Source organism: Pecten maximus, chromosome 7, assembly GCF_902652985.1.
Source record: "Pecten maximus chromosome 7, xPecMax1.1, whole genome shotgun sequence".
NCBI lineage: Eukaryota > Metazoa > Mollusca > Bivalvia > Pectinida > Pectinidae > Pecten > Pecten maximus.
The window spans coordinates 5,908,286-5,928,024 of NC_047021.1; the positions used below are offsets into that span (position 1 = coordinate 5,908,286).

The 19,739-nt window shown below is 40.8% G+C and overlaps 3 protein-coding genes across 4 annotated transcripts in view; 2 read left to right on the plus strand and 1 right to left on the minus strand.

Annotated features, from left to right (window-relative positions):
* Positions 1-784: 784 nt before the first annotated feature.
* Positions 785-9,316, minus strand: LOC117331430 (carboxylesterase 5A-like). Its single transcript, XM_033890140.1, is given in 3 exon segments — positions 785-1,185; positions 7,688-8,979; positions 8,981-9,316. Coding segments are annotated over 3 exon segments (1,797 nt in total). The 5' UTR covers positions 9,242-9,316; the 3' UTR covers positions 785-941.
* LOC117331431 lies at positions 3,128-6,304 on the plus strand. The gene is made up of 2 exons (XM_033890141.1): positions 3,128-4,873; positions 6,145-6,304. The coding sequence occupies exon 1, from the start codon at positions 3,170-3,172 to the stop codon at positions 4,184-4,186; it is 1,017 nt and encodes a 338-aa protein (XP_033746032.1). The 5' UTR covers positions 3,128-3,169; the 3' UTR covers positions 4,187-4,873; positions 6,145-6,304.
* Positions 9,317-19,341: 10,025 nt separating the features above from the next.
* The window catches only part of LOC117331432 (lysine-specific demethylase 7B-like), a 28,565-nt gene continuing 28,167 nt past the window's right edge, over positions 19,342-19,739 (plus strand). For both annotated transcript variants that reach the window (XM_033890143.1, XM_033890144.1), the window contains exon 1: positions 19,342-19,451. In XM_033890143.1, coding sequence (XP_033746034.1) covers positions 19,348-19,451 — 104 coding nt within the window. In that variant the 5' untranslated portion in view covers positions 19,342-19,347. The remainder of the gene's footprint in view (positions 19,452-19,739) is intronic.

Below are 19,739 nucleotides of genomic sequence, written 5' to 3' on the forward strand. Positions count from 1 at the left end.
ACTACATCCCACCCCACGGACAAACTTAATTAATACTACATCCCATCCCACGGACAAACTTAATTAATACTACATCCCACGGACAAACTTAATTAATACTACATCCCATCCCACAGACAAACTTAATTAATACTACATCCCATCTCACGGACAAACTTAATTAATACTACATCCCATCCCACAAACTATCTTGATTAATAATGTCTCTCATCCCACGGACAAAATTAATACTACATCCCATCCCACTGACAAACTTAATTAATACTACATCCCATCCCACGGACAAACTTAATTAATACTACATCCCATCCCACGGCCAAACTTAATTAATACTACATCCCATCCCACGGACAAACTTAATTAATACTACATCCCATCCCACGGACAAACTTAATTAATACTACATCCCATCCCACGAACAAACTTAATTAATACTACATCCCATCTCACGGACAAACTTAATTAATACTACATCCCATCCCACGGACAAACTTAATTAATACTACATCCCATCTCACGGACAAACTTAATTTATACTACATCCCATCTCACGGACAAACTTAATTAATACTACATCCCATCCCACGGACAAACTTAATTAATACTACATCCCATCCCACAAATTATCTTGATTAATAATGTCTCTCATCCCACGGACAAAATTAATACTACATCCCATCCCACGAACTAACTTAGTTAATTCTACATCACAGGGGCTTGGCACGATTTTCCAAATGATAGTCCATATATATATGTATATTCCCCAAGCCCCTGTGTTCTACATCAAACCAGGGACTACCGCTTGGATGCAACACGACGAATTTAATGAAATCAAGTTACTAATAGTCACACCCATTAAGAGAATTTTATCGAACACCACACAATCTTTAGGGAACAAAATGTAATTCCGACCCGGTACAATACTCCGGTTCTATTAAGATTTACAACGTTAATATCCAGTCGTGCACTTCATCTAATCTGATGGATATGTTAGCACCGACCCCGTTTACATGTTTCTGGCGACATTGTGTTAGCTGGCTGGTGACGTTCTTATTCCAGAAATCCATCCGGTCGGCGTACAGGGCGCGCCCCACTGTATCTGTCGCCGATATGTTTAGATAGCACTTGTTAGGCAGTGTGTATTGAGGCCATTCCGTTAGGTCATGGTCATCGCCATTCGGATTTCTGAAACAGACAAAACAATATATAGATTTATCATAGTTATGTAAATGAGTGTATGGGTAAGTCCGGGTCAGAGTTCAGCACGTGCCGCATTATTGGCACGTGCGATAGGTAGTCTTAGGACAGTGATGACACGTACAGGTGTCTGTGTTTGCCTAGCCATTGTACTATACGGACGTGTTTTCTCTATTCCCTTATCACTTGGGTTCACATTGACATGTCTGAGAAGGAAAGTTTAGAGGAAATCATTGATTCTCATCCTGCTCCTCCAGCAAAGGAACCAGCCAGCAATGACGCTTTCCAGGCATTAGGCTTATTCACTACTTACCTGGATGAAAGACTAAAAAGTCTCCGTGAAGATATACGAGATGAGCAGGTCCTATCTGCTAATTCTTTCAAACGGTTGAAAAAGGAAAGAGAGGTAAAGTTCAAGTTTAATGGTAACCAGAAGCAATTTGAGTTTAACACAGAAGTGCTTGACGAACTTTAACTAGCAGAGAAAGCTGTTCAGAAAAGTGACGCAAACTCTACTTTGTTAAGCCTGTCGAAAATCAAGACTCTTATTCATAAAAGAAACAAGCTCATTCGTATTGCTGACAAATCTTCATGTGGTTGGGATACCGTGAAGGAGTATGAAAGTGACGAGCTCGCAAGTGATTCCGAAGATGAAAAGAAAATCCGTCAGGCGGAATTTCGGGCACAACGCAAAAAACGAGTCCAAAAGAAATCTACTCCAGCAGCCGCGACTGGTGGACCCCCCGGGAAACTGTATGGCTCTCAAAGTATTGGCGGTAATCATTCTGGTGCTTTTCGTGGCTCCCCTCAGTTTCACCAGCATTCCAGGTTTCATCGCGGAGGGACCTGGCCTCAGTTCGGAGGTAGGGGGCGTGGCAGCCCCGCCCCCACAGACTTGTGCCATGCCTGTGGAGGAGTTGGACATTGGAGAGCAAATTGCCCAAAGATCACGGATTCAGCCGGAAAATGAAGACAATTCAGTTAAGTACCATACTCGAGATTTGTTTGATTGTCAGCTTAATGACGAGAATTATGAAATTTCAGAAAACCAGATTTCACGTGATTCAAAGCCAATCTCCAGTGTTAAAGGTCGTTTGAAAAATTCGTTAGACTATTGGAAAAACTGTGTAGAAGCAAACGATTATATTTTGAGCGTTTTATCTGATGGTTATTTAATACCTTTTGTATCCACTCCATACAAGAAATGTAATAATAACAATAAATCAGCTATGAACCATTCAGAATTTGTAACGGAGGCTATCTTAGAATTGTTACAAGCAGGGAGTGTAGTTGAAAAGTTTGAAATTCCACATGTTGTAAACCCATTGTCCGTGTCGGTTAATGCCAGCGGCAAAAAACGTCTGATTTTAGATCTGCGTGAAGTAAACTTTCATGTTTGGAAAGAGAAAATTAAATTTGAAGACTGGAAAACAGCTATGGATTACATCGTACCGAACGGGTACATGTTTAAGTTTGATTTGAAATCGGGTTATCACCACGTGGACGTTCATTCTTCTCATCAAAAATATTTAGGTTTTCATGGGTCATTGACGGGAGAATTAGGTATTTTTGTTTTACTGTTCTTCCTTTCGGTCTTTCTTCAGCCCCGTACATTTTTACAAAAGTGCTCCGACCCCTCGTTAAATTCTGGAGGAAAAATGGAATTTGTATTGTTGTGTATCTTGATGACGGATGGGGTATACGTTTAGATTTTGACACCTGTAAAGGTCATTCAGATTTCGTCAGACAGAGTCTTGTATTTGCTGGTTTTGTAGCTAATGATGGAAAGTCTATTTGGCAACCCACGCAAAGATTAGAATGGTTAGGGATTAATTGCGATCTGGTTATAAACGCTACATCAATTCCTATAAGGAGGCTAGATAGTCTTACTCAAGTTCTTAGGAAGATCTCTACCCCCGGGTGTGTGGTGACAGCACGTCAAGTAGCTAGTGTCACGGGCAAAATCATATCCATGTCCCCTGTCTTGGGTAATATAACTCGATTGATGTCTAGGTATTTATACAGGTTGGTCGAGAAAAGGTCGTCTTGGGATTCCGCTTTCGTGATAGACAAAGATAACGAATGTTGGAGTGAAATGAAGTTCTGGCTTTCTAATGTTAACTCTCTCAATTTGAAGTATATAAGCAATCGTATCCAAAAAAGTAAATGTGTCGTATACTCTGATGCGAGTAGTCATTCTTGTGGAGCTTATGTAGTGGAAGTTGACAATGCAGTATTTCATCAAACTTGGTCGTATGAAGAGTCTCTCAAAAGCTCAACATGGAGGGAGCTCTATGCTATTCAGTTAGCAATGTCAGAATTTCGAGATATATTGAGAGGTCAAATAATCACATGGTATACTGATAATCAAAATTGCGTCAGAATTATTGAGAGCGGAAGTTCGGTGTTAGAGCTTCAAGTTTTAGCCTTGAAAGTTTTCCAGTTAGGTATCTCTCTTAATTTGTCGCTTAAAGTTGAATGGATCCCTCGGTCTGACAATGAGAAAGCTGATTACATCAGTAAGATCATAGACTATGATGATTGGGGTATATCAAAAGATTTTTTCGAGTTTTTGAATGATATGTGGGGCCCACATACTGTGGACCGATTTGCTAATCATTTCAATTCTAAAACATTGAGATACAACTCAAGGTTCTGGTACGCTGATTCTGAAGCAGTTGATGCGTTTTCCCAAGATTGGTCGAATGACAATAATTGGCTTGTTCCTCCTGTATATTTAGCTCCTAGGGTGATAAAATACATGATAGATTCACGATCTTCTGGTACGTTAGTGCTTCCCAAGTGGATTTCGGCCCCCTTTTGGCCCTTACTTTTCGGTGATCACCTAGAAACCCAAACCTGTATAAGCGACATTCTTGTTTTCACTGAAAGTGACCGCATTTTCGTACCGGGATCACACAAATCGCTGTTTAATTCAGTTGATTTTAAGGGGCACGTGCTTGTAGTACGTTTTGATTATCAACAATAAGTTGTAGCCAGGTGATTGGTTAGTGGTGATTGTGAGTGCGTGATCAGCTAGAAGGATTGTGATTGGCTGACACGACACACCCACTTACTATCAATCGTATGTAGTTGTAGTTTTGTTCACTCATGTGGAACCGACAAGGCCACTTGCATTGACTCGAGATGTATATATTGTTGTGCGGCCACTTGGACATTGACATGAAGCATGTATTGTTACAATTGATGCCACTTGGCTTTTGACTGAAAATTACTTTGAGGCCACTTGGCTGTTGAAATGAATAATTAGCTTTTTTGTTTGATTATGTCATGAAAATATCATGAGGCCACTTGGCATTTGATATGAATATACGAGGAGGCCACTTGGCTTTTGATAATAGTGTACATGTACACTTTTTAGATAATTGATGTTTAGAGTATATTTATTGGATTTACTCAGCTTGTGGACACATGAAGGTTAATTTGTTGTTGTTGTTGTTTTTTTTTATAATTTTTTAGTGGTGATCATAATGAAATAAATGTTGTTGATTAGAGTTTGTTTACACGTTACAGATATTTTCTCGAATGGTATTTGGAAGGAGCGTTCCTTAATAAAAGACGGTAGTCTACGTAGTCTGGCTTCTGACCTACACGACTTCGTGCTAAAATCAAGGGCAGATTCTACCAGTAAAGTTTACCAAAGGCGATTTAAAAAGTGGGTTGAATGGTGCAGCCTTTACCCAGAGATCACCCCTATTCCAGCCAAGGAATTCCATGTTGCGTTGTATTTAAAACAGATCGCAGAGTCTTCAAAAAGTTCTACTGCGATTGATCAAGTATTTTATGCTATTGGTTGGGCCCACGATTTGGCAGGATTGCATAACCCTTGTAAATCAGCGTTCGTCAATCACGTGAGAGAAGCTGCCCGCAGGCAATTAAAGACATCCGTTATTAAAAAAGAACCGCTTACTCCAGAACATTTGAAAAGCTTAGTCTCGAATTTTGCGAGTCATAGAGCTAATTTGAGTGATTTAAGGCTTGTAACATTGTGCCTGTTAGGATATTCTGCATTTTTACGTTTTTCGGAAATTTGTAATATTAGAAGATCAGACTTAATGTTTTTCGAGTCGCACATGAATATAAACATACCAAAGAGTAAAACGGACATTTACAGAGAGGGTAACACAGTTTCAATAGCTAAGCTAGATTCACAATGTTGTCCTGTTTCTATGACACTTAGGTATTTGCAGCTTGCTGAAATTCCTCACGATTCTTCCGAATTTATATTCAGATCTTTGTCATTTTGTCCAAAATCGAACTCCTATAAATTAAGAGGTACTTCACCGTTATCATACACTAGGGCCAGGGAGGTGTTACTTGAAAAACTGTCAAGCATAGGACTTGACCCTTCAAAATTTTGTCTACATAGTTTGAGGTCTGGCGGTGCGTCGGCTGCGGCTAATAGTGGGGTATCGGACAGATTATTCAAAGCGCATGGTCGATGGAGGTCAGAAACTGCCAAAGATGGCTATGTGAAAGACAAGCTTGAGTCAAAATTATTTGTATCAAAGAATTTGGGTTTGTAACTTGATGTTAGTTAATGTACATTTTAAGGGATTACATGGTAATAAACATGTTAACAGTGTATCCCGTTCTTTGTTGTCTGTACGTCCTCATATAGCTAGGCGGACTTACTCCCAGTAATGAGTTTGAGTTTATATGATAAATAATTTATGTTCGTTTGAGAGAAACGAATTAGAATATAAATAGATTTATCATAGTTATGTAAATGAGTGTATGGGTAAGTCCGGGTCAGAGTTCAGCACGTGCCGCATTATTGGCACGTGCGATAGGTAGTCTTAGGACAGTGATGACACGTACAGGTGTCTGTGTTTGCCTAGCCATTGTACTATACGGACTTCCCACCCACCCACCCCTTTTTGAATCGTCTGTGTGTCTACTTTTGTTTTCGTTCTGTGATTGTAGAACCTTTATTGGACGGACACAACATGGATGTTTGTAACATTCCGAAGTCGGATTGAAGCGAAGACACAATGGGAAAGTGATGGACTCTGTGCTTGTGATTTATTGTTATATCTAAAGTGAATAAAGTACGTCCTCATATAGCTAGGCGGACTAACTCCCAGTAATGAGTTTGAGTTTATATGATAAATAATTTATGTTCGTTTGAGAGAAACGAATTAGAATATAAATTGTACTTTCAAGTAATAGACAGATTAACGAATGTAGCATTACTAATTTAGTAAACAGTATTATTTTACAGTAATCATTTTCTTAAAGTACACTACTAAAGATTACTTCCTATTAACACACAAAAAGGGAACACTACAAAGTTAACTAGTAATTGACATGGAAAATCTTACGGGCTTTTCACACCTTTGACAAACTTAAGGCAGATATTACCTTTATGACCTTGAATGTGGGTCAAGGTCAATCATTTATTCAAAATTGGTAGACCTTTAGAATACATGCCAAATATAATGTTCCTTGGTCTCTTGGCTATTGAGAAGTCGTTTCGAGATTTAAGCCAATTTGACCCGTGACCTTGAAGGTAGGTCCAAGTCATCCAATTGAATAAACTTGGTAGCTCTTCCCTAGCATGCTACAGACCAAATATCAAGTCCCTGGGCATCTTGGTTATTGAGAATTCGTTTAAATATTTAGCCTATTTGACCCCTGTGACCTTAAATACAAGTCAATGTCATTAATTTGAGCAAACCTGATAGCCCTTTACCCAAGCATGATACAGACCCAATATCAAGTTCCTTGGCCTCTTGGTTATTGAGAAGTTATTTGAAAATGTTACCCTTTTTACCCATGTGACCTTGAATGTAGGCCAAGGTCATTCATGTGAAGAAACTTCGTAGTCCTTAATCCTTGCATGCTACAGGCCAATATTGAGTCCCCGGGCCTCTTGGTTATTGAGAAGATTTCGTTTAAAGAGTTTAGCCTATTTGATTCCTGTGACCTTGAATATAGGTCAAGGTCATTCATTTGACAAACCTGACAGCCTTTCATCCAAGAATACTTCAGACCTAATATCAAGTCCCTGGGTCTCTTGGTTATTGAGTTATTGTGGTTTAAAGATTTAGCAATGATTGCGTAATCATGGAAATTTTCAAAATGGGGTACAACCAGAACCGCTATCGAAAAATCGTTGGAATGACACACGGTATCTAACAATAATATCATTACATGACCTCTTTTTAATGAATACTTTTTTAGTTATGGCCATTTAAAACTTTTAAGATAGGATGTCACGGCAGACATATTCATAGATGACCATACCTCTTTGACATATGCCATACAATGTAAAAGAAATGCCATTGCCATAACTCTTATCATTTTGGTGGAGTTGTTGTCACAAAGAAGAAGAAGAAGAAGAAGAAGAAGAAGTTGGCATTTGATGTTCTACAGAATTGTAAAACCAAACAAACATATTTTGAACTGCTAAAGACATCCTATATCTTTGACTTCTCAAAAACTCTTGTCAGTTTTTTGTTCTTACCCGAATTTAGCAAAATTTGCCCAGTAGGTCATCACTCTCCTCGATATTGTCAGTTCATCGTCTTCTGTTGCTACATTGCCAGGATATATTTCGTTCAGACCGAACACAAAGGCGAGCTCGTCCGCATGGTTTGCTCCATGTAGCCACAATGGTCTTGGTTGCACCGGTCCCCAGCGAGGCTCGTGTGAAAACAGGTACTGGTAGGTCTTACTATTGCTCCCAGTGTGGGCGTCTAGAGACCGAACAGCGGGACTATAATAGTTGACGTCAGCATACATGTTTGCTGCACTGGAAGTTTGGGCTTCAATGTCGCCGTTGGGTAAACTATTTACATACTTTTCAGTTATCGATGTAAAGATATGGTCACAGTTGTCATATAGCTGCCGAACAAGAGTAGGTATGACATGGTTCACCGGAATATTAGCCGTTATTCCTATTGTGAAATTAAACGTCGGAAACTCTTTCTGGTGGCGGAGGAGATCATAGTAAAACAGTCCTGCATCTGCTGTGTTAAACCCGGCCAAATAATCGAGATCTCGGAAGAATTTCATCGCGTCGCTGTCAATATCATTTAAGATATCGTCAAAGTCTCTGGAGAACAATTCTCCATCTATGGTAGGACCAAGTGCCGATAGAATTGTAAAACTAGAGGACTGTACGTCATTGAAAGCTTTATAAAATGACATGACAAGTTGCCTGGCGCTTTTATCACGTAAACATGTCACTGTAGCAGCAGATGAGTCGGAGGAGCATCCTAGTTCATTCACTACTTTAGTAAATACCTTCATTGCCTCCACCCCAGAATCACGAGGCCCAACACTCGATCCGCTCTCAGCAATGACTCTTTGGAACACTCCTTTATTCTGACTAATAATAGCCTGAAGGCCAACACTGACACCTCCCGCCGATTCGCCGAATATTGTGATTCTGGACGGATCGCCACCGTAGTCTTCGATGTTGTCTTTAACCCATCGAAGCGCTAACATCTGATCCCAGAGTCCATAATTGCCAAGGGTAGCGTTATCATCCGTGCTATAGAAGCCAAAGATGTTGAGTCTGTAGTTGATAGTTACCACGATTACGTCTCCATGCAACGCCAGCGTCGAACCGTCAACTTCAGATCCTCTACCAGAAATGAAACTCCCACCATGAATCCATACCATCACTGCGCGTTTAGCTGCTGTGTCTAGACTGTTTGGTATATAGATGTTAACATACAAACAATCTTCTGACACGTCAGTTCCACTTTGCATACACGCATACCCGTATGTTGTACAGTTCAGGGTTTCCGTCCCACGCGTTCGGTACTTCTGGTTTACTAAATCTAAGATCCCCTTCCGGTGGTTTTGCAAAAGGTATTTTCCTGAACTGAAAAATGTTTCCATTTTGCGAGGAGATTTTGAGACCTAAGATGGAACCAAGTCGTGTTTGCCACGTGGTTGTGATGGATGGTAGGTTATTAGTTGGTGTGGGAACTACGCTGTATACTTGTAACATGACCATGCTGACCGCACAAAAACATCGGATACACGACCTCATGGTGACCAATACCATTTCTGAAAATGAAATAGAAATGACGGAATGTAACTGTAATTCATTTTCAGTCGTCTAGAGGTAACATGGGGTTCAATGACTGCTGAAAATGATTTATGTGCATGCTGAAAACACATTCGTAATAGGTCCTCTCACAAACGCTAAACTAGTAATTTATATATGTAACATCAAACAGTATATATTTCCGTGTTAATAGAGAACGCCATTACATTTGTCTAAGACAGTTGATGTTCATCCAGTGCCTCTGTTATCAAAACTGCTCTTCTGTGCGTCCCGTCATATCGACCAACACTATATGCTACATGATACCTATATTTGTGTGTGATTGCGCATAACCTTGCATACTGATATGTTATCGTTAGAGGAGCAAGCGGCCATGATTTAAATAACTCAACCGGAACTACGTTGTTCATTGTGAAATAGATGTACTCACCGTGTGAAATTTAATCGTCATCTTTGGTGCAAATCAGGATGTCCCGTGTTGTGTTGTTACAAGACTCTAAATACTTTAAACGATCTGATTTCCAAACGTTTTACCTACTATACGTATACAACAGTTCCAAAATGTACTTGATTCAAGAGAAAGTGTTTACATTTGTCATATATCTGAGTACAGGATTTCTTGATTTGCTAGACATCTCCAAATATCTGGTTAAAGATATCATATTCGAGGCTGCTTTAAAAATATCTTTACAGCAGGAAGCGCGGAATCCACGTGGGTCAACTTCTGAGTGCGAAAAGTGGAACGAGTTTGTATGACAATGACAATTTGTTTATTCTCGTAAACAGTACAGTGTAGAGAATGAATGGTCGTTGTTCCTTGTGTAATACACAGTTTAATTACGTAAATGTAGTTGAATTTGACTATATATAAAAACAAGGACGAAGCATTACTCGACTTAACAGGGCCAATTAGGAACAACAAGTTTGTAAATACGATAAACACAATACACACACTAAACTCGGCGAATGTGCATACCTGCTTGTTCTGTAATGTTAAGAAGACATGCGTGTTATTACAACATTATAACGTACCTTGACGATATGCAGACTAGTTTAACGTCGAGAGACTGGTAGCATGGTGTCTGGATTATGACAGGGTATATGTGTATTCCTTATGTAAATATGTTTGTCGGTACTGGCTAAAATCTACATTCAAATGTTCCCTAGTAAGAAGGAATGTCGGACATCAGGTGCACTTCTGTCAGTGAACAAAGGCGTGACCAAACTTGATGTGCCAGCATTCGAATGTTCTATTTAAGCCAAATGTAAAGCATTGTATAATAGTCCAATCAGTTTACACAAAAAGCGTCCCAAAGCGAGAAATAGTATTATCTACATTATGACGGGGGAAATCTGCCAAATTCGACATTAGGTGAATGTCTCTGAGGCCGTCTTGTTCTATGAGATCAAGAAAATAAGAGAAAGTTACGTTTTGTACACTTTTTATAAGTGTAATGTCTTCTGTAATAATCCCAAGGATATAAGAACAGTATAGTAATCCAACAAAAATACAGCACAGATTTGCCAAAATGTTTTAACTTCTAATATGACTAAAACAAATTTTTATACGATAATGGCGTTTGTTGTCTTTTTAGATGTAGAAATATAATCTACCAATTTCAACAGCAAAATGATAGTAAACATCTAAACATATCGCAGTTCATTTAATCAAATATATGACCGATGGTACAGTCATATAAAAAACACGTAATCTGGCTAGATGTGCTGATCTGAGATAACAATAATAACAATAGTATTATAGTATCATTCAACATAGAAAGATGCTTTGAAAAGAGGCAGGCAAATGTTTAAAAGCTTTTAATGTCCATTTATGTCTGTGTACCTTTTGAAGAACTAATTTTGGTCAAAACAGCCAAAATCTTTATTTCATAAACAAGTTTTATCCGATTATCTGATTACTTTACCAGAAATGATTTCATGAAATAAATTTGAAGTTTAAATTTGATACAACTTCTTTATTTTATTGAAAATGATGCATCAACTCATTCTGTACTATTGGCCATATTGGAGGGAACGAGATAATATTTAAAACCTAATTCATCATCAGGACCATATAATTGTGGTAATTGATTCCAAAATATTTAGTTATGAGATAAAAAAAATTACATTTGTATACGCTTATTTTTGTTGTTCAGAATGAAGAAGTTGATTTTTTACCGGTTGAGTCAAATTTAGATGAGAAAAGGTATTGATTAACATGACTTCTTTCATTATTTCCAGATAGTTTAAGCAAGATGGCATTTCTGTTTAGGAGAACGGTTTCTTAAGCTTTTCAGCCTTTGCCTTTCGTATCAATAAAATACAAGCTGCATAAATTGGTAAAACAGTCAATCCGGACTTTGACTTTGAAAAAGTTATAGTTAAAACATAATTTATCGCAAAATGTTTGACAAAAGGATTGAGCGCATGTTATTGCAATTTGGTTGATAAAAAAATAATCAAAAATGAAAAAGTTCCAAATCGGCCCACAGCCAGTAGGTCATCCGAGTGTTTATAAGCTTATAGAACTTTTTTCATGCAAAAACGTTAAAAATTTAAGTAAATTCGGTAAATTGTTGATGCAAGCAACAGATAAAATGTGTCTTATGAATTTGTAGTTAGTGATTATATAAAGTTCGTTCATTTAATTTAATTATATTCAGTAATAATGTAAGGAATTGTCCTCCGCTATCTTGAGAAGCATGTTCTGTATGATTATTGTATTATGTATTTGTATAACCTATATATGTTGTATTGCATTTGGTGAATAAAAAACTTGAAACTTGTCAACTTGCAAGCATAACATTGTTAAAGAAATACATGTCCCCTACCAGCCCCTCCAGCTATTACATTCCCCTACAAGTGTCGAAGGTTTGATCCGAATCCCCTAAATGAAACATCTATAGCGCTGAAAATGATTTTCTAAAAAGTATGGTGACCTTGACCCGACAACCCTTATACTGATATTTGTGAGAGATATCATGATCCTCAGTAAGAGTAATAAAAGTAACAATGACCTTGACCTGGACCCAACAACCTTGAAACACCAACTTCTTGAGACATCATGGACCTTTACAACTGGGTGAGGTTTTATCAAAATCCTTCAAGGAATAAAGCAACTAGAGCATTGACGAATGATTTTCTAAAAAAAAAAAAAAAAAAAAAATGGCGACCTTGACCTAACAACAGTGAACCTCAAACTTTTCCGGGATGTTATGGTCCTTGGAGTTTGATGAAAATCCCCCAAGGAATGAAACCGCCATATGAGTATGATACAAAATCTGTATACAGTGTGAGATATTGTGAATGATGACCGAATATACAATGTTATATACTCAATATCTATATTGCCGACAATGGCAAGTGTAGTTTACGATCACTAGTGACGTGCGTAATTACGTCCGTGTACAAGCTTGACCAGGTGTAGACTACCACTTCCAATGAGTCTCGATTAGCCTTGCTCCATGTGATTTTAAGCACTTAACCCCTCGAAAACTGTTACGATAATACAACAAGTCGGCCTGGGTTGACAAGAAACAGATATTCTAACATGGAAATTAGAGAATCACCAAAGGACGCTGGAGCGTCGAAAACGAAAAATAAGCTAACCATGCAGTACCTACATTATAAGCTCAATACTCATAAATATACATTAAAATACAATTAAGTAACGCATTCTACATAAAATGTACACGCTTGGAAACAATATCATCAATGTGGTGATTTGAATGATACTCGATTGATAAAACAAAAATATTAGTCACCGACTGACTATTTTTACTCAATACTCACACCTACCCAAATTATAACTGACCTCGTTACTGGACCTCGCTCACCAATATTATCTTACCTCACTCGCCAAAACACCACCTTCTTCTTCAGGTGTTGAAAGTTCAACTATCCCGGTGTCCCAGATAGAGGTGGATTGGCAGGGGTTTGCGACCGCAATGCTTTTTTGTGTCGGTGGCGGCAATGACACCCCAACCGTATCACCAGTACCTCGCACTGGGATACCATGTAGTAGCGACGAGGCCGGTCCCGAAGAAGGAGAGACAACAGTGGTTTCGGAACCCTGGACTCTGGCTCCGGAGGCAATGATGAAGTGGTTACCCTCGAGCTAACAAAATCAGGATCATTGTACACCCCCATCGTGGTGTTTCTGCTCTGTGTTAGCTTGGTGTCTAGTTCCGCGCCCAAGCGTGGTGTCCGCCTCTTCTGGAATATCCTTCTGGCTTGGGCCAAAGCCTGGGCCATGGCAGACCCCTCAACGACCATAAACTGTGTAGCCGGCATCCTAACAACTAATTCAGGCTGGTCCACTTCACATTGAACCGCCCGGACCGCTTCCCGGGCTCCATCCAGGGTATAACCATGGCGCCGACAAAGATGGCGACGGAGGTTGTTGATCTGACTGAACTCCAACTCGTCCACGAGAAGCCCCGCAATTCTTACACTTCATTTTGCTGACTATTCGCAAATACGATTCGTAGATGGCAACAAACGTTTTCGAAACTAAATAAAATAAAACATCCGGGCTTCCGAAGCTCCCTTTTTGGTCTGGGGCTCGGATGTTGAATTTCTGGGGTTCAAACTGTTTGCACATCTGCGACGGCCCCAGTCTGCTCCTCAAGGGGTGCGCCAAACATATTATCACTCGACTCCTCCAAATATTGGTCGCTTTCCTCAGGTGTTGTCGTTTGAGGTGTGGTCCTGTCATCCTCGTTGTGATTATTGGAGGGTCCTGGTGAATCCATATCACATGGACTCTCCCAGGTCTGGGTTTGGTTTGGTTTGGTTTGGTTTCTTTTGTTTAACGTCCTTTTAACAGCTAATGTCATTTAAGGACGGCCTCCCGTGCGTGTGACATGCATGCGTGTGGTGAGTGCGTATGTGTGGTTTGGGAGGCTGCGGTATGTTCGTGTTTTAAATGTCTCCTTGTGATAGACCGGAAGTTTTGTCGATTTATAGTGCTACTATACCATAAAAAAATCTCTGGTCTTGTATTGTCTCATTGTTCTGGTGTTATCTCATTGGTCTTGTATTGTCTCATTGGTCTGGTGTTATCTCATTGGTCTGGTGTTATCTCATTGGTCTGGTATTGTATCATTGGTCTGGTGTTATCTCATTGGTCTGGTATTATCTCATTGGTCTGGTGTTATCTCATTGGTCTGGTGCTATCTCATTGGTCTGGTGTTATCTCATTGGTCTGGTGTTATCTCATTGGTCTGGTATTGTATCACTGGTCTGGTGTTGTCTCATTGGTCTGGTGTTATCTCATTGGTCTGGTGTTATCTCATTGGTCTGGTGCTATCTCATTGGTCTGGTGTTATCTCATTGGTCTGGTGTTATCTCATTGGTCTGGTGTTATCTCATTGGTCTCGTATTGTCTCATTGGTCTGGTGTTATCTCATTGGTCTGGTATTATCTCATTGGTCTGGTGTTATCTCATTGGTCTGGTATTATCTCATTGGTCTGGTGTTATCTCATTGGTCTGGTATTGTCTCATTGGTCTGGTGTTGTCTCATTGGTCTGGTGTTATCTCATTGGTCTGGTATTGTCTCATTGGTCTGGTGTTGTCTCATTGGTCTGGTATTATCTCATTGGTCTCGTATTGTCTCATTGGTCTGGTGTTATCTCATTGGTCTGGTATTGTCTCATTGGTCTGGTGTTATCTCATTGGTCTGGTGTTATCTCATTGGTCTGGTATTATCTCATTGGTCTGGTGCTATCTCATTGGTCTCGTATTGTCTCATTGGTCTGGTGTTGTCTCATTGGTCTGGTATTGTCTCATTGGTCTGGTGTTATCTCATTGGTCTGGTGTTATCTCATTGGTCTGGTATTGTATCACTGGTCTGGTGTTGTCTCATTGGTCTGGTGTTATCTCATTGGTCTGGTGTTATCTCATTGGTCTGGTGTTATCTCATTGGTCTGGTGTTATCTCATTGGTCTGGTGTTATCTCATTGGTCTGGTGTTATCTCATTGGTCTGGTGTTATCTCATTGGTCTGGTGATATCTCATTGGTCTGGTGTTATCTCATTGGTCTGGTATTATCTCATTGGTCTGGTCTCAAAGTTTGTCTGGTCTGGTCAAGAAGCTTGATTTTTTTTCTTTTGTTACTGGATATGAAATTGATCAGTGAATATCAATGCATCAATACTCTGTGTAAGTTATCAACAGACTCCTGGACTAAGTATCTATCCACGAAATGACACAAAGGTTACGTCCAGCTGTTAGTCCATCCTGCCATTTCCAACTGAAACCTGAGACATGTGGTTTATTGTAAATGCTGGAATCTTAGTGATATGGAAGGAAAAACAAACAATATTTATAAAACTACAATAAACAATAAACTTAATGAACCATGAAGAAAAACTCGATCTAATTGCTCTCATGCGAAGTATGAGTTTAAATATCAAAACTATGTTGGATATGTTTAATAATAACGTTGAGGGTATTTTTTTTTTATCTCTGTGAAGTATGGGGTTCTACTAAAGTGGTCGGTACCAATGAGACCAGACTGAGGCAGGCCAGACACCAGGCCAGACACCAGACGTACCACACTGAGGCAGGCCAGACACCACAGACACCAGACGTACCACACTAAGGCAGGCCAGACACCACAGACACCAGACGTACCACACTGAGGCAGGCCAGACACCACAGACACCAGACGTACCACACTAAGGCAGGCCAGACACCAGACCAGACTAAGCCAGGCCAGACACCACAGACACCAGACGTACCACACTAAGGCAGGCCAGACACCACAGACACCAGACCAGACACCAGACCAGACTGAGGCAGGCCAGACACCACAGACATCAGACCAGACACCAGACCAGACACCACAGACACCAGACGTACCACACTAAGGCAGGCCAGACACCACAGACACCAGACGTACCACACTAAGGTAGGCCAGACACCACAGACACCAGACGTACCACACTAAGGCATGCCAGACACCACAGACACCAGACGTACCACACTAAGGCAGGCCAGACACCACAGACACCAGACGTACCACACTAAGGCAGGCCAGACACCACAGACACCAGACGTACAACACTAAGGCAGGCCAGACACCACAGACACCAGACCAGACTAAGGCAGGCCAGACACCACAGACACCAGACGTACCACACTAGGCCAGGCCAGACACCACAGACACCAGACGTACCACACTAAGGCAGGCCAGACACCACAGACACCAGACGTACCACACTAAGGCAGGCCAGACACCACAGACACCAGACGTACCACACTAAGGCAGGCCAGACACCAGACCAGACACCAGACGTACCACACTAAGGCAGGCCAGACACCACAGACACCAGACCACACTAAGGCAGGCTAGGGACCACAGACACCAGACGTACCACACTAAGCCATGCCAGACACCACAGACACCAGACGTACCACACTAAGACAGGCCAGACACCACAGACACCAGACCACACTAAGGCAGGCCAGACACCACAGACACCAGACGTACCACACTAAGCCAGGCCAGACACTACAGACACCAGACGTACCACACTAAGGCAGGCCAGACACTACAGACACCAGACGTACCACACTAAGGCAGGCCAGACACCACAGACACCAGACGTACCACACTGAGGCAGGCCAGACACCACAGACACCAGACGTACCACACTAAGCCAGGCCAGACACCACAGACACCAGACGTACCACACTAAGGCAGGCCAGACACCACAGACACCAGACGTACCACACTGAGGCAGGCCAGACACCACAGACACCAGACGTACCACACTAAGCCAGGCCAGACACCACAGACACCAGACGTACCACACTAAGGCAGGCCAGACACCACAGACACCAGACCACACTAAGGCAGGCCAGACACCACAGACACCAGACCACACTAAGGCAGGCCAGACACCAGACCAGACACCACAGACACCAGACGTACCACACTGAGGCAGGCCAGACACCAGACCAGACACCAGACGTACCACACTAAGGCAGGCCAGACACCACAGACACCAGACGTACCACACTAAGCCAGGCCAGACACTACAGACACCAGACGTACCACACTAAGGCAGGCCAGACACCACAGACACCAGACCACACTTAGCCAGGCCAGACACCACAGACACCAGACGTACCACACTAAGGCAGGCCAGACACCACAGACACCAGACGTACCAGAATAAGCCAGGCCAGACACCACAGACACCAGACGTACCAGAATAAGCCAGGCCAGACACCACAGACACCAGACGTACCAGAATAAGCCAGGCCAGACACCACAGACACCAGACGTACCACACTAAGCCAGGCCAGACACCACAGACACCAGACGTACCACACTAAGGCAGGCCAGACACCAGACCAGACACCAGACCAGACACCAGACCAGACTTAGCCAGGCCAGACACCACAGACACCAGACGTACCAGACTAAGCCAGGCCAGACACTACAGACACCAGACGTACCACACTAAGGCAGGCCAGACACCACAGACACCAGACGTACCACACTAAGCCAGGCCAGACACCACAGACACCAGACCAGACTTAGGCAGGCCAGACACCACAGACACCAGACCACACTAAGGCAGGCCAGACACCACAGACACCAGACGTACCAGACTAAGCCAGGCCAGACACCAGACCAGGCTAAGCCATGCCAGACACCACAGACACCAGACGTACCACACTAAGCCAGGCCAGACACCACAGACACCAGACCAGAGAAAGCCAGGCCAGGCCAAACACCAGGCCAGACACTGTAGTCAGACAAATTTGAAGGGCAAACGTCACTTTAAACTTTCAATATCATGTAGCCATGGTGGTCGGAAATCCATTGAAGCTCGCGGGGTTCTGACGATGTGCCATATAGCTGGTAAATAATGTGTGCCGTTTAAATCAAAGATGATGTCATTTAGATGTTGCTCAATACCATGTTTAAAACTCTAGGGTAAATTAGGGTTTTTTTTACTACCATTTTACCGTGCTGGACACCAATCAATTATGGTAGATCATGACACTTATTACAACATATTACGCCAGCATAAACATTCAATATCATCAAATATAATAATGGAATCTTAAAGGAGTATATATAATTATTATATCTATGCCAACTAGTTGATATCAATAAATGACTGGTGTTGATCAGTAATTGGTAAAAAACTTTTGTATGAAAATTTGAGAAAAGTTGACTAGCCGACGAACATTACAGGTAACCGTGTCGTCTGTGTAAAGTCTACACGGGTTAGCCACACACATACATATGTATGGTTAACTTATACGACGTTTTTTGTGTGTAAAGTAAAACCAGACTCTGGTAAAAATAAAGAATTCAGAGAGCTTATCTAGAATATTTTTTTTTGGTAAAACAGTTACAATAATATAATTGCGTAAGTGTTTATCTATATATATATATATATATCGTGCCATTTTTTTTAAACAATGTGAAAAAACTCAAATTAGGCAGTTTATATGGTTGTACATGAATATAAATAGCCGCCGTGCGCGTTTTAATGAAAATTATCAATACAACACTATTTTGGTCACTTGAACGGAACACTTAAAACAATGCTCTCTGAATTCTATAGTTTCTGATTATATACCCGTATATATATGTCTCCGATACCAATTATAAACTAGGTCATTTTATCTAATTCAAATAATTTTATTTTGAAATATCTCTTTTGAATATTTCTGTAACTATCTCATAACAAATATAGCACATCAACACATTTGTTGAGAGGTTCATCATTGATTACAAACCGTTTGGTTATTTCTCAAATCTTACTCGACACAAGTGTACTGAATCAGATACACGTACAGCTCGATTGATTCATTTCCTTTCTACAGACTACATAATATATATGTTTATGTTTTATCCCATTACTCATGTCAGGGACATAGTATAATATATCATGTTGATGCCAAAATAAACATCGTTCCCGGCATTATTGAATCTTTGCTACCAAACTGAGTTTGATTCATGACATGTCTGACCGTACAGTGCATTTCTACACAGTTCTTATTACACAGCGTGGTTTTTCCGGGTTAACTCGCGCATGATCAATGGCACATCCTTTTGTCCCAGTATTCCAACATGGCGTCGGAAGACGAGACCGTATATTGTGTGTGTCGAAAACCTTACGATGAAAACGAATTTATGATCGAATGTGACGTTTGCAAGGACTGGTTTCATGGAAGGTATGAAGGACATCAACACCAAATAGCCATTAGTGTGTATTTGCCGCATAGAACCACTAAATGGAAAAAAATCTCAGAGGCTCAGCTGTTTTGGCTTGTGTCAAAATTTCTGTCGTGTCTGCCAGACATGTTGACGCCGATTATTATAATACCGCATTTGTTCAAATGATAAATATTCTGAATTATGTTATGTTATATTTACGATTAAGCTATGATATCATGTATTTGTTTTACACTTTTTTAAATAATGAAATATGGTGTCACATTTGAAAGACGTACAAATCAATT